At 34.3% G+C, this 16,894-nt stretch overlaps 1 protein-coding gene across 1 annotated transcript; it reads left to right on the top strand.

The window, feature by feature from the left end:
- The first annotated feature begins 7,792 nt into the window (after positions 1-7,792).
- Positions 7,793-9,454, top strand: LOC142225331 (uncharacterized). The gene has a single exon (XM_075295105.1). The coding sequence runs from the start codon at positions 7,793-7,795 to the stop codon at positions 9,452-9,454; it is 1,662 nt and encodes a 553-aa protein (XP_075151220.1).
- Positions 9,455-16,894: the final 7,440 nt, after the last annotated feature.

The raw sequence follows: 16,894 nt of genomic DNA, 5'->3' as shown, positions 1-16,894 counted from the left end.
GAAATCATGTATCTGATTTCGGCAAGCAGGTTATATTTGACGACAAAATAACATTTTAGTGACAAACATGTTACATGGTCACCATACAAAAATAACATTTTGCTCTTGAAACATGTTTGAGGTGATCATATTCCTTCTCTGCGTGTACGCTTATGATGTTCTGGCACATTAACATCTATGTCTCAAACATGTTAAACTAGTTTGTGCACATTATATGCTTCTATTTAAAAATAATGTGTTAAAAAGTTGACTCCCAAACATATCGCCCGTGTTACATTCCCAACAATTATGGGGAACATGGAATATTTTTGTCGCAAAAATACTGTTTCCTCGCCAAAAATCAGATACATTATTTTAGAGAAAGGCTTTTCCTTTGGATGTTTGGGAGTATATGTTACAGAAGCGATTTTTTGTGAGGGTGTAGGTCTCTCTTTCTAAAAACATATATGTTTATAGGCAATTTCTAAATTAATATATGTTTGCATCCAAACATATTATATTTGCAGACATGTTATGTTCTAACATATTAACATATATAGTACAAACATGTTGGAATCAATATGTGCAATAAATAGAACTAGAAACAAAAGGAATTTTGCCGATATTATAAACAATATTTAATTTTATATTTAATTATATCAAATAAGCAAATATATAAATAGAAGGGACAGAAGGAAGGAAAAGGCTGCCTACTTAAGGTTTTGGACTTAAGTTTTTCATAACACTGTTCATAGACAAAAGAAACTATGAAATTGGCTACTATATTGTGCATACAATTTTGAGCACAAGTGTACATTAAATCACCTGATAAGAGTACTCTGCTAGTCATAAGCTCGTAACTAATGCAATTTCCACTTTTCTGGGTTTTCATGATACCATTGTTCGCCTTTTTGTTGCCACTAATATTTTGTTTTTGTTTTTCTTGTTTTCTAAAAATACTAACTTAGATAACTCCGAACACTTGTTGGAAAGTTTGACTCACAAAAAGGGTTCGCTTTAGATTCAATCTTTGTCTTGACGAAAGCAGTCGAAAAAATGGGGAAAACGGAACAGAGTAAAGAAGAGGGATGTAAAGTCTTGCGATCTGATTTTCTGCTTCGATGATATTTCTGTGTTCCATCAAGCGAGTACTGTTGGAGTCGTTAGATGTTAGCGATGGTATATGAGTGAATGGATGGATGGCTAGATTGACGATTGGAAGAAAAGCAACGGCCATTGTACAATGTATATTTGCTACATATGAATCACTTGTCTTGCTAAAGAAACTTATTAGCAAAACTAACCGAGTAATACATATGGCGCATTGAATTTGTTGGGTCGGAGCTGATATACCCTATATAATTTTTTGTTTTACTAGCAATCCTAAATTTTGATTCACTGTTAATTAAAGTCATAATGTTGTTATATTCTCGATAGTTATAAAACTATAAATCACTTTCAGTTTGCTAATTATTGCCAGCCGATTATATTCTTTATCCCTTTTTTGGTAACACTCGTTTTTATGGGAGGATTTCACGACATACGGTATCACAATTCACTGAATTTTCTAAGCGATCACCATCACCTCACCTAATTCACTCCGGATTGTTACTAATAGACACGAAGTGACATTTCTGGGCGATAAAAGAACACAACAAAAATTTGATTAAAATTTCGCAAGGGTATTTTTCCATTAATATACCGATTGATTTTCATTTCATTATATTTACAAATCGTTGGCTCAATTTTAATGACAAATTTCATTAATATAATGAATTTTTGTCTACCGGTGTAGTATAATTTTTACTACCCATAATAAATCGATGAATATTTTTAGTAATGTAAAAACTGTGTTATGGGAATACAAACGAAATTCCCAATAGAAGTGCTTACCATTCTTAATAACATGTGCTTTTTATGAAGTTGCTATGTACACCGTAAATAGCAACGCCTCACGGAATTTTCACTAGCAAAAATAGCCAAGTTCAATTCGAAATTTTACGAAAGCTACGATGAGCTTAGAAGCCCCATTTATTTGTAGTGATGGGTAAAGTGCACGAAATAAATATAGGTTCACATAAAAATTCTTGCTGAGTAAAAAAACAAAACTAAAATGCCATGTGGAAAACCGTTTTCTTCTGCGGAAAAAGATACAAATCTCTTCAATCGTGCAATTGCAAAGAAAAATTAAAGATCTTTAAATGTGAATCAATTTTTTAAGATTCAGCTCAGAATATGGTACGAAAAAAACAGTACCAGATGAACCCCAAAAACTTTCGAAACATTGATAATCTCAAATTATTCGGACTTGGTCTCAGAAAAATATTATGTTTAAAATGTATTCCATTTTCTGATTTTGCCTTGCTTTATGGGTGAACCTATATTAATTTCGTGCACTGTACGACATATAAGAACACTTGAAAAACAACCAAAATAAAAAAAAAAAAAACTGTAAGCACACAATAGAAACGCTTTTGCAAAACATGCTAGCTAAGGTTTGAAGGTACAAGTCAATCTGCTATCAGTCTGTGGACTTTAAATGGAACAGGTGAATTGTAGCGAACACTTTTTGAAGATACTGTACTGGGCTGATTGGCTTGTATTCAATAGAAAAGGGGGAGCCAAAGCCCATGGCATACAAGAGACAGACGAAGTGGCCAAAATGAATTTATGGCAAAAGATCTTTCTAAAGTACATGTAATGATCACCACGAATCTAAGCAGTTACGATATTCAGCTACGTGGTAAGGAGGAGCATCTGTGGGTTTACCTACAAAGTACGGCAATAGATATGAATGAATGCTTGGCTGATTCGATGGATGGTATGGTTGATGTGGTTGGCAAGAAATCTACCGTTTTGCCAAAGAACGACTCTAATGATGGTGTTGCGCATCAGGTGCTTTACCATATTTTTATCAGGGTTTTTTTTGTTATCGTTTTGATGTTTTGGTTTTTTCACTTTGGTGGTAAATAAAGAAACTACCATACCGGAAGCCATTTTAATAATAAACCGTTTTCCAAACTATTGCGAACCGCCTGTTCTTTTTAAGGCAAATCAGAGGACTGATGTACAAACTATTACAGCCAAAGCACAAAGGTGACATTATAGATTATTCGGCGGTGAGAATCAAAAACTTATAGATGGAAGATCCGAAAGGATTTGCGAATAAGTCATATTAGTTTGAGTACGCCCAAAGTTATTTTATAATCTGGACGATTTGTGTTTACATGGAGAGAAATATTTTCGTTATGCGAATGAAATTTTAGAAAAAGCAATGTGCCTCTGTACACGCAAAGAAAAAAAAAACGTTTGGAAAACGTGTACCGAAAACGTTTTTCTTTTGTTAGAGTTTTTTGAATTGCTTCGAAATTTTAAACTTTTATCACCAAAAAAATTCGTTTGTTACAAAATTTTTATTTTTTCAATAAAAAAAGTTATTTTTGAAACAACAACACAGTCCATTTCAAACACTGTTCTTTTCTGACTTTAGGTCGTTAATAAGACACATTTTACAGTTCAATATTTAATATACAACAATGTGACTACAATGACTGATGTACAAATCATTACCGCCAAAACACAAAGGTGGCATTATAGATTAGTCGGCGGTGAGAATCAAAAAGTTATAGATGGAAGATCCGAGAGGATTTGTGAATAAGTCATATTAGTTTGAGTACGCCCAAGATTAGGTTAGGTGGCAGCCCGATGTATCAGGCTCACTTAGACTATTCAGTCCATTGTAATACCACATTGGTGAACTCCTCTCTTATCACTGAGTGCTGCCCGATTCCATGTTAAGCTCAATGACAAGGGACCTCCTTTTTGTAGCCGAGTCCGAACGGCGTTCCACATTGCAGTGAAACCACTTAGAGAATCTTTCAAACCCTCAGAAATGTCACCAGCATTGCTGAGGTGGGATAATCCACCGCTGAAAAAGTTATTTTATTTTATTTTATAATCTGAAGGATTGGCGTTTACATAGGGAGAAATTATGAAATTATAGACAAGGGATATGTGCCTCTGAATGTACTTCCTGTCAGTGCTCATCTCTTATTTGTTGTTCCCTTATTTAAACTCAATACACTCAATATCAATAATTGAAGCTTGATTCTCTTTTCATCTTCATAGTGGGGTTCCTCCTGTTTTATATCAGAGTCCGAAAGGCGAGTCCAAATTTAAGATAAGCGTTGTAACCAATGTGTACAAAACCCTTGGTTCAATCCCAACTGGGATCGAACACCAAACAATTTTTCAGCGGTGGATTATCCCCTCTCAGTAATACTGGGAGGGGATAATTCTGTATGGAATTATTTTACAATTCCATTTAGAGAATCTGCATGGAGATTCGAGTAGAAGACTCTAAAAATAGATTTAATCAGAATATGTTTATTATAAAGTATGATAATATGATTCACAATGTTGTCTGTCAGCTGTTTTGGCAGTTTAAATTGACATCTCTACTCAGTATTATTTCGCAAATCATCATGAATATGTTAACTCCAGAACGACGCTTCCAAATCGTGGAAATTTATTTTCAGAAACAGTGTTCAATTTAAAATGTTTATAGAGCACTTCGTGAATTTTATGGTGCAAAATTCTCATCAGTGATGAGGCGTGTTTTTGGTTGAATGGATATGTCAACAAGCAAAATTGCCGAATTTGGAGCAAAGAAAATCCACACGCCGTTCAAGAATTACCAATGCATCCCAATAAGTCTACTGTTTGGTACGGTCTTTAAAAATGAGGAAGGACGAAGTGTTACCGTGAATGGAACCATGATCAATTCATTTTTGTTGCCAAAACTTAAAGATATGTGGTTTCAACCGGATGGCGCCACGAAACAATGGACTTATTAAAGGAACATTTCAACGACATTATTTCGAGAAATGGACGTGTTCGTGTCATTATTTTTTGCGGGGACATCTAAATTCATTGGTTTACGTGGATAAACCAGCAACGATTGACCAATATACAACGTGTCATTGCTAAAATATGTCCTTCCAAAAGTGGTCGAAAATTGGACATCCAGAATGACCTTTGTGCAAAATAGTCGTGGTGACCATATTCCCGAAATTATATTTAAATGTTAAATAACAAGAAATTATCTACCGAATAAATATTTTTTCCATTCTATAATTTGGAGTGTGTTTTATTTAAATTTCAAATCAGCAAAAAAAGCCTTTACAATTCCTTGTTCATAGCTTGAGTTAAATAAACAAACGGCGTTTAGGCTCACTATGGCCATCTTTGATATCTGAGCTCCTGCAGCACCACCTGCATTGCTATATTGGCAGCCACGATTGGCGGAAAAATAAAACATAAAGATTAATAACTCATCACCAGCAGCGTCAGATGCACTGCCACTGATGAGTATCTCACTCAGTTTAAGTTATGGGTCAATAAAGTACTAGGAGATCTCCATTAAGTGATAGACTGTTAGTTAGCTCATAGCTGCCGAAAGGATGGTATACCTGCGCATTATCACACTAGAGGAAAAGCCATAAAAATATAACTGTTCTCCCTCTACTTCATTACATTCTGTAAGGGTTTCCGATATGCTCAGAAGATGTCAAAATTTTTTATTCTCATGAAAGGAAATTACCCACCCGAAATAATCATTGTGGTCATTAAAGATGACATTGCCGTAATAAGCAGCTCTATATATACGAAATGAAAGTATATGCGTGCAGACATACGTATGTATGCGTGAGCATATGTATTGTCCACATCCATATATCATAGGGTTCGTTGAATACACCCAGTAATTATGATGGGGCTATTTTCATTTTAACCAAAGTAAGAAGTGAAGATTTTATGTACATGGCGTAACTTTATTAGCCTTCTATCTCCTAACTAAAGTCGAGGCGCAAACATTTTCGAAAATTTTCTAAGATACTTACAAAAATAGACGGTGAATAAGCTGCACAGTGGTTTATAGGGCTTAAAACATTTATTATAAAAAATCATCGGACCGGATTAGGTAAACAAAAAGGGATGATTCTATCATATACAGACCAAAGTTTGGGGCTTTGAATTTACGGAAGAAGTGAATACTATTCAAAGACTCGTTATCAAAAAATATTCTTAATATTTTACTTAAAAGTTTTTGTGGATAAAGAATGAAAACGCACACAAAAAATTCATTAGATAGCCCAGATGTAGCCCTTGTAATTATTACTATCTTGAGGAATTCAATTGAAAGCAAAAATTATTGCCAGACGTTACAATGTAATACGCCAGTTATGAATTAAAATACAATATCTTCTTTTCTTATAAAATACACATATTGTGCCTACTTAAAATTCTTAAATTCTACCAAGTTAGATAGCGAAAATTTAATTTTGTTCCATAAAATCTACTCTTCGATTTATGTGAAGTAAGAAGTCGATTGTCGATTTTTATCTATGTCAATAGTCGATTTTGGTAACCATAACAATTTGATTAGTAGAGTTTGGCAACAATACAAATTGAGGTGGTCTTACAACGAAAAGCCAATTAATTGCTTTGGCTCTATTTAAAACACAACATAAATTAAATTAAGCGAACATCTATTTTTTTCGTGAAAAGAAAACTATGCACATTTATGCACAATTTAGCTTGTGAGGAAAGAATTATATTTTTTTTGTCTATATGAAAGCTTTATCTAAATCTGAACACGAGCTCGAAGCCTACATAGAATGTTTGAATGATTGAGAACTTAAATTTAAAATCTTTTTTGCTTCCATCAATATTTTTCTCTCCTTGTGTTTTTGAGCTATAAAACCACTGTCTTCTGTAACATGTTTGTTGAATCAAAGTCTAATGTCTGTACAAGCCATAGATCATTTGATGGATGGCAACTTCATAGGCCTAAAACTTAAAAGTTTCGCTTCACTTCCCTTCCATAGCACCTCACCATACATATGTGCCTCTGTAATTAAGACGATCTTTTGGACGGAGTTTCATACATTGTGACAAGGAACAACTGAAACCGTCAATAAGTACACCAACATCGGATGTTTAAATGGACATGTGTGCACTACCTGTGGGCCATCAAACCAGTACAGTGTTGTTTTTATTTTTTTTTGGCTGTAATAAAGAAAAATTAAACATGAAAGAATTATAAAATACTCATACACTCAACTATAATAACAACAAAACTAAAACTAAGAAAAAAATAAAAAAAAAAAACATCATAAAAATTACCGAAATAATTCACAAGAAATTTATATTCTGTCTCTCCATGTCTCATTGCTCCATTTTGATGACTTCACTTAAAATTTGGTAGAAAACAAAAAGTCATAAATGTGTGTGTGTAAATTGTAGTTAAAAATAAACAACTCAAGCGAAAAGATCTTTTTCATAAATTGGGAACAATCAAAGTAACACCACTAATTCTTGTAATGCCCTTTTGCCCATGTTTTGGGCCACAACGGTGCTTTTCCCAGATTGTACTCTTTTTGGCTTATGACGGGTATTTTTCAGACAAAGAACAAAGTTCAGCAAATATGTATTTCCCAATCCAACATCTATGGGAAGTTATAATCGAAAAGTGTCTAAGGGGGTTTAAAACGATATGTGATTCGCATGTTTCAATTTCATGGACAAACTTTGTTATTCATTACGCCTATATTGGCAGGACAAAATTAGATTAATCTTAGTCGGTTACAAATTCAACAAAATTTAAAGGTAGCAAAACAAAAACAAGTGACGATTGCGTAATAAAAAGAGAAGGATGGATGTGGTGTAAATATATGTAGATGTTAACGATGAGATTGTGATTGCGGGTGACTTTAACAGCAATCTTCTGATGAACCGACAACTAGTATGGGATATGAGATCTCTTGGTCTGTATCTGGTAAATACTGAAACTCCAACACATTTCATGCAATTTGCTAACACCTTACTTGATCTCTTCGTAGTTCCTACTGAGGACAATGTTGTCCATTATGATCAATTGTCAGTACCTTGCTTCTCGAAGCATGATCTGATCTTTTTGACCTATAGGATACGTGTTCCATATGAAACTGACACTTATTCTTACAGGGATTTTAAGAATATTGACTATTCGGCTCTGAGGGGGCAATTTTGTCTTATAGATTGGTCATCTATATACTACATTGATTCCCCTGATGATCAGTTGGCTTTTCTAGAGGATAATATAAAATCACTTTTTGATATAACCGTACCGATGGTTACCAAGACGGTAAGGAGGAAGGGTAATAGCTGGTTCACCTTTCGTATCAGGGAGTTGATCAGACAAAGGGATGTGAGGTACGCCCAATGGAAAATCCTAAGGTCTACTGAGGCCCACGACGAGTTTCGTGTTGCTCGAAGGGCAGTGAACAGAGAGATCTCTCGAGAGAAACGCAGACATTTCGAGAGGAAGTTTGGGAATGCTCTGGGTTCAGGTAGGACATGGAAGACTCTCAGGGATATTGGTATTGGCAAATGTGGTGGAACGGTTGATCCATCTATCGATCTTGATTCCCTTAACGAAACGTTTTCCACTCTCCCAATTTCTTCCGTGGATCTATCATTTTATGATACACCGAATGCTTCAATGGAATCATCTTTCAATTTTGAATGTGTAAATAGTTTTGATGTCCTCGACAGCCTCCTATCTGTGAAGTACGATGCAGTTGGTGCGGACAATATAGACCCTAGATTTATTAAGATTCTTCTTCCGGAACTGATGCCTTACTTGACATACGTATTTAATCAATTTATTACTAGAAGTGTCTTTCCTGATCGCTGGAAAATCGCCAGGATAATACCGATTCCGAAGAAGAACTCTGATTATAGACCAATTGCTATTCTGCCATATTTATCGAAAGTATTCGAGCACATATTGCATAGACAAATCACATCACACGTCAACCGCAATAATCTTCTATCAGATCGACAATCTGGTTTTAGGGCTCATAATAGTTGTATTTCGGCATTAACGGATGTGGCTGAGGACATCAGAGAATGTATAGACAGTGGTGATATCGCACTACTTGCCCTGCTTGATCATTCGAAAGCTTTCGACTCGGTCAATCATCACGTCCTGCGACAAAAACTGTCAGGATTTATGCACTTCTCGGTGTTTTCCTCACGCTTAATAGCATCATATCTCAGTGACAGATCACAGTATGTTGGACGGAATAGATCTATGGCACTGCCGGTTTTACAAGGTGTTCCACAAGGTTCTATCTTAGGACATTTACTATTTTCAATCTATGCGAATGACTTACCGGGTGTCTTAATCCATTCCAAATCTCGGATGTATGCGGATGATCTTCAGGTCTACCTGAGCAGTGGCCTAGAGGAGTTTGATAGATGTGTAGAGAGATTTAATGAGGATTTGCGAAGAGTGAACTCATGGGCGCAGAGGAATGGCTTGTCTCTCAATGCGTCGAAGTCAAAGTGTCTGGTAATACAGAAGCGTGTCAATCGTCTGTCACTGACTCCCTATATTCATATAAATGACGAACCTATTGAGATTGTCTGACCATATAACCATGATTTGTGGTAGGACATTTACCACTCTCAGATCTCTTTGGAAGACACAGAGATATCTACCACTGAGAATCAAACTACTCTTGGCGAAGACATACTTAATCCCGGTATTGACATATGGGTGTGAAATCTTCTCTAGCTGTGATGCCAGGAGCATACGGAAATTGAATGTCTCCTTTAATGCAATTGTAAGGTATGTGTTTGGCCTTAACAGGTATGCCCATTATTACGGAAAGGGAGCCTAATCATCTATTTAATAGATTACGCTTTAGTGCATCGAGTAGAACTGGTAATTTGATCCAATTACGCCACAGACATGTTGTATCAGAGTGGCAATTCTTCATCCATGCGATTCGTCTCTGGAACATGTTACCACTAAATATAAAAACAATTACAATCAGAGCACAATTCAAAAGCAAACTTTTTATCTATTTTCGTTAATATTGATATCTTCAGCTATAAGTAAATTACACTATTTTTCAATTCTTTTCATTGTAGTCTTCATAATTAATTATAATACTTACACACATAATCTTTGTTAAGTTACAATTCAATTTCAGTCTTTTATATAAGCTTTTTTGTTTCGTATCAAAAAAAAAAAAAAACATTACTTTTTATTTCATGTGTCATTCCTTTATCTCATTTAAATCATAACTTGTCCTTTCTGTTCTAGCTCAACTAATGTTATTAATTTTGTCTTGATATAAATATGTTCGTATACAATCTAATGCCTGTACTGTAAATTATAGGACCTCGAGTCTTGTTGTGCAGGAACCAAACTCAATAAATAAAATAAATAACTTTGAAGTAGAAGGTTTACCACAAAAAAAGAAGACTGATATGATTTCCAGAAATCTGTGAAATAAACTCCGTTGTATTCTTCTTCTCGTTTGATAAAATTAAACTTACCGTCAGATTTTTTTTTCACAAATAAATATGTACAAACGTTTTTTTTTTTAAAAAGTAACTATTACAATTCTGAACTACTGTAACATTTTCTTCACAAAAGGTGTTTAATAAACCTTAGTTAATTGTTCTTCCCATTGGACAGAACAACGAAGTATTTCTGTGAACTGGAACATATATATTTATATACATATGTATATTGAAAATTACGAAATGGCTTAACATTTGAGTTAGATCGAGAAGCAATTCGAAATTCTCTTAACTCCCTGTAGTTGGTGCTTTGAAAGTAACGAGGGAATTATCCATTATGTAGGAATTAGGTAAATGTGTTCGCATGTTTGTATGCCTACACATTTAATGGTTACAAAGCTTTACCAAATCTAAAATTTCATCTTGTAATGGTCATATTTTGAGCTGGTTTTGGCAGAATTGCGATTTTTGTTAATTTGGACACACACAGTGGGAGGTCACTGTGTGTTAAAAGTAACCTTTGCTTTTTGTTATATTCTCTTATTTTTTTCTGTCATTATCAACAGCAGCTAAACCAGGGCAGCTGTTATGTCGCAGTCTGTCTAAAGTTCATTTTTGTATCCGAAAGCAAATTAAAAATAGGCTTAGGTTTTATGGCGTCTCATCGTTTTAGTTTTTTTGTTGTTGCCCACTTTTTAGTGTAGCTTCTCTATGGGAAAAAAGGTTTCTGTTTCTCCCAGTTCCTACCTCCAGCTAACCAACATTTGCACGCAAATGCGGTGAAAGTTCAACGTTCGTCAATTGCCTCTATGGGCTGGTTTACATTTCGGATGTCGTTATTTGGTGGGAATTTTCCGTGTTTATTTGTTTAGATAGGCGATCGTGTAATACTGTTTAGTAGGACATTCATATTTATTATAAACATTGGCATCATCGCCACCACCAACTTAAGGATGACATGTGCGTAATTAAAGGTACCACCTAGAATGATTGTGGAATATTATACTCAAGCATAAGCGTAAGCTATTGCACTGGGTTAATGGCGTCAGTTGGGGATGGTTTTCTTTTTCAGGAATAGCTCATAAAGAATTTTCACACGAGAATAGTACCTCCATAAAAGTACATCGGTATAAGTCCTTGTTTTAAATAAAAATACAAACAGACCATATCATAGCTCCGAAATAATAAATTATTATAAGGATTTTGTTGTATTATAGTTGGTGTTTTCAGGATGTTGTTCGAAGTAGGCAAGTTTGATTAAAATTGTTCAAGATATCTCAAATTGAAAGTTGTTAATGAGTTTGGTCAGATAAACCTCCTCGTTAGGGGTATGAATTCAATGAAACATAAGGAAGAGTATATACATATACATTCAAAATTTAATTCTGCATTTTTATTAAAAAAACAAGTAAGTAAAGTCTAAAGTCGGGCGGGGCCGACTATATTATACCCTTCATCACTATGTAGACAAACATTTGTGTTATCACCTCAACTACTTCAAATTTGCTGGGAGCTATATAAAGGTTTGCGTTTCCAGATATTTACAAATACTTTTAATGGAGACAATTTTTTGTACTTCTACAAAATCTCTAGAATTAAAATTTAAATCGGATAACGGCCTGGGATGAAACACAATGTTAGTAAAAATATATGGGACATATGGAGCGAGAGAAATTTTAATGTAATTGTATAAAAGAGCATTTATGATTTATCAGGCGATACATATGTATTCGAGATATAAGACAATTTTAGTAATATTTACAATTTTTGCTACTCATCAGTGGCGATTTTACAAGGATATTGGTTAGATCTCGCCAAGATATGTGGTCAAGTGTGGGCTGTGATATATTATTTGGTCATGTCGAGCGACTTGGAATCTTATTTAAAACTCACCCGTTCTGTGGAAATTCTGGCATTACAGTGTGTAGGATATGACTAAGATATGGAGAAATCATCACAGAATTTTGTGTAAAGTCTGGGAATTTTGGCCATATTTGTATAAACCGGAAAAACGAATATATGGAGGCTTTATCTAAATCTGAACCAAATTAGATCAAACTTGACACACTTAAATATCATATTAAATATATACTCTGTGGAAACTATCCAGTCAATTGGAGGAAAATCCCATTGAAAATGGGTCTAAAATATTAAACAGTCTACCATATTTCCCCAACTATGGTGCACGTATATATGGGAGCTATATATAATCTGAACCGATTTTGACTAAATTTGACATGCATAGTTAGAATAATAATTCTGCAATCTCTGCAAAATTTCACTTAAATGGGAGTATAACTTTGGCTCCCGTTGTCATATGAGTGTAAATCAGGCGAAAGATATATATGGGAGCTATATCTAAATCTGAACCGATTTGGCTGATATTTTGCAAGTTTTTCGAGACTCATAAAATATTCGGATGTACGGAATTTGAAGAACATCGGTTGCTAAACACGCCAATTATGACCATATCGAAGATAAATATATATGACAGCTATATCTAAATCTGAACCGATTTTTTCCAAAATCAATAGCGATTGTCTTTGTTCCACAAAACGACCCTATGCCAAATTTGAGGACGATAGGACTTAAACTGCGACCTGTACTTTGCGCACAAAAATACATGAACAGACAGACGGACGGACAGACAGACGGACATCGCTAAATCGGCTCAGAAATTAATTCTAAGATGATCGGTATATTAAACGATGGGTCTCAGACTTTTCCTTCTTGGCGTTACATACAAATGCACAAACTTATTATACCCTGTACCACAGTAGTGGTGAAGGGTATAATAAAACACAAGAAAGTAAATGTTAAGTTTAAATTAAACCCATTACAATGAAACGGCATCGGCGAAATTAATATGTTGAAATGTTAAATAAGTCCTTACACAGAAGATGACTCTTATTACCGACAGTTCTGTTGTAAGATTAAAAAAAGAGCACAACAAATTTTTATTTATAGATTTATTATATACTTCATATCTCTTTATATTAGTGGTAAGATTTTACTCCAAAAAGAAGCTAGGAGTCGTCGAAATCCGAGACTCTCTTATCCAACACACTAGGCTCCACTCCTCGGTATGTGTATATTCTATGATGCAATTTCGAAATAAAAACTTACTTATACATATATAATTTCTTGGCATAATTTTTAGTAATATTATGACATTTTTCTCAAATATTATATGATTATACATTATAGTTTGTCGGTCAACAGCATTAGCGTAGCTAGACAAAAAAACTTTATAGACTGAATTTATAGGTTCAACTAATGTTTTATTTCATAGAATTGAATAAAAAAATAGACATCAAAATAACTCGACAATCAATTTATAATAAATCAACTAAAAGTACCTCACGGGAAATTGGTCCAAATTGCCACTGACGGACCTATCACAGAACTAGTACCTGTGCTCCAGTTAGTTGTAATTTTCACATTTAGTGAAATAAAATTATCAGAATGACCTTTTGTTCGATATATTTCAAAAGATTTTTTTTTTGCATTTCGGGTTCGATTAGGAGCCCAAATTGAAAGAGATTTCTAAGAGTTTGTCCGAGACTGGTTCCTGAGGACCTGTTTATGGGGTGCTCCTGCTAAATTGTCCCAGGACGTGTCCTTTGGGACGAGTCCAAGACGCGTCCTAAAATGTAAATTTACTCTGTCAATGACAAACCCATGTTAAAGTGGACGGTCCCTTCCATACGTTTTGACCAGAACTGGGACTGATCCATACACACCAGGGACTAGTCCTGTACCAGTTCTGTGGTTGATCCATTTCCCGTAGGGTAGTTCCACACTTTTCCCAGCAAAAAATTGGGAGTTGTTCTAAAGGCACAACTTTAAAAGCACTTACAAAAATGTCCTCACAAAGAAGTTAACTATTTTAACTACACAGGAAGTTTTTTTACTTCATTTTTTCATATTTTAATGCGTAATTTTTTGTTTCCTTTTTTCAAATAGTTTAAAAAAAGAAAAAGAATAAATAAAATGGTACAAATTATTCAAATTTTGCCACAAAAATGCTAAATCCATTATAGAAAAATCGATAATATTTGAAAATATTCGAGGGAAAACGTTTCAAACAAGCGTTAGAATGCATTAAAAATCATAAATAAGTATAAAAATTATTTATTTGGGAAAATATCACAATTCACATTCAAAACACTGAATTCGGATCACACCTTAAGAAGTGATGTAAATTCATTGCAACGCTGTTGAAACGGTGGACATTCGTTCTATGACAAGTTCGTATTACATTCATCGCTTCTCCGGCAATTTTGTACCACTTCCAGACCCAAAAAGAACATTTTCACTTCTTTTTTGGCGACACTTTTTTGCAGCATTTTTAAGATATTAATTTATGAAAGAATAGTTTTAATATCAATTACTATTTTTTAATTAAATTGACTAAACCAGACTAAACAAAATAATAAAGGAGCTTTAGTTATTCAACTAAATCATAAGTTCAACCACAGCTTTATTTCATAAATATCAGACTTCTACCACAACCCAAGTAATTCGATTGTGCATGAAAGTCTTTAGTGGAACTTTGTGCGTTGTACGAGTATATACTTGTTTAATTTTATAAAAATGTAAAATCGTAAATAGATTTTCAAATTCTGGGGGGGGGGGCTAAAATTTTTCTGGGGGGTCTAAGCCCCCTCCCCAGAGGCCTTCCTACGCTTATGGTCAACAGTTAAAATAGAAATCTAATTAAAAAAGATAATTATGACAGAGTTGGAAACTGAACCCCAAGCTATGATAACTAGGTATCGTGTGTGGTTGTACTCCTGATAACTTCACCACTGGTAACCGATAAGTTGGTATTTTCATACGTACTCGAATGCTGTGGGTAATCGCTCTACCATTACCGATATATGTACAATATTCGCCCATACAGTTTTCGCTGGACTGCAACCATAATGTTTGGTTAACAATTAACAATTAATAGAAATAAGGAGAAACTGCAATAATAAGGTGAATTTTCTTAATCGATAATAATCTTATTACGAGGCTGGGTTGATAAGTACTTAGCTTAAAGAAGTATACACATTTTATAAAAGTAGATATTTATTTTTAAACAAGGTCTCCCCTTAACTCGATACACTTGACACAGGATTTTTTTTTTAAAACCTTGCCTGGATTGATGTTTGATCCCAGTGAATGATTTGGGAAATACAATTGGATTGGACAGTAATTCATATTCCAATTTGACTGTGATTCGGGAGGTTGTCGGGCCAGTGCCTCATCGTGATGAACAAACATGTTTTATTCACCAAGTGGGAAAGTCATCGGAAGGTCAATTAAAACTTCATCAAATCAACAAGTAATTCTAATAATATGGGGTCTAGAGCGAGTATATTATATCTTTTAGACACATTGCATAGTTTATATATACTAACCACATAGTTTGTTGTGTGCTGAAATGAATGATATGGAATTCGCCACGAATTTCAATTGCATTTCAAACTTACACATTTTATTGTTCGGTAGTTTATTGAAAATACAAATTTACAATACAATCAATATTATATTGGGGATGTTATTATGAAGTGTTAATTACATTTTGTGTAAAACACAAAGGTTATTATCAAATAAAATGTTTAAAATAATAAATTTTCTCACAGGATTGATTGATTGTTTGATGAACAGTGGAATTTTGTATTTCGGAGACAGGTTTTAATACGCTTTTCCGTCAAGTCATTTCCTTATAGAAAAAGTGAACATTTATTTCCTTCATATTGGTGATCCCGCTTTATTCAATGGCAATTTATCAGTGTATGGAAAAGAATCTGTATGTCATCGACAGTCTGCATTTGTGAGATTAGCTGCTACAGTTATTGTCACCATAACTAAATGACTGACTTGGCCCATTTCCATTACAGGTATAAATGGAGTTTATTCATATGTGTCCATATGATTGTATAGGTTCATATGCTCTCTTATTAGTGACATGATTGTAACCCGTATTCTGCATTTCTAAAAGGTTTTGTATGTGCGAATGGCTATGGAAAGATAAAGGTATAGCAAGGCACAGTCTATTCGAATTCGTAGAAGTAGGTGAATAAACTGGTAGATCCAATTTGAATTTTATCTGTTTCCTTTGAAAATATGTGGCAATGTTATCATATATAGTCAATTGTAGATAGACACCGGAATATTATATGAGGTGTCGATTCTGATCGGTTTCAATGCAGTAATGTAGTGAACTACAAAGAAGGAGTATGATCACCTCAAACCTGTTTCAAGAGCTAAATGTTATGTTTGGATGGGGATTATGTATAATGATTGTCGGAAAATTTTTGATTTCTCACCGAACATGGAATACTTGCCGAAATCAGATACATATTTTCCGAGTGGATAAAATGTTTGAGACAAACATGTTACATGATCATGTTTGAAGTGATAAATTTCCTGGTAGCTGTATCCTGGATAGCTGTTTAAAGAACCCAGTTTGCTACGAATATGCGATGACCAAGGAGTTATTTCTCGGTCTCTGTTGCCTATTCATTGACTACAAAGTCTATTTTGGAAGCTTACTACGATGAAA

This window comes from Haematobia irritans, chromosome 2, assembly GCF_050003625.1.
Source record: "Haematobia irritans isolate KBUSLIRL chromosome 2, ASM5000362v1, whole genome shotgun sequence".
In the NCBI taxonomy this organism is placed as follows: Eukaryota; Metazoa; Arthropoda; class Insecta; order Diptera; family Muscidae; genus Haematobia; species Haematobia irritans.
Note: the sequence above shows the minus strand (reverse complement) of the source record. Positions and strands in the feature narration are given on the sequence as shown.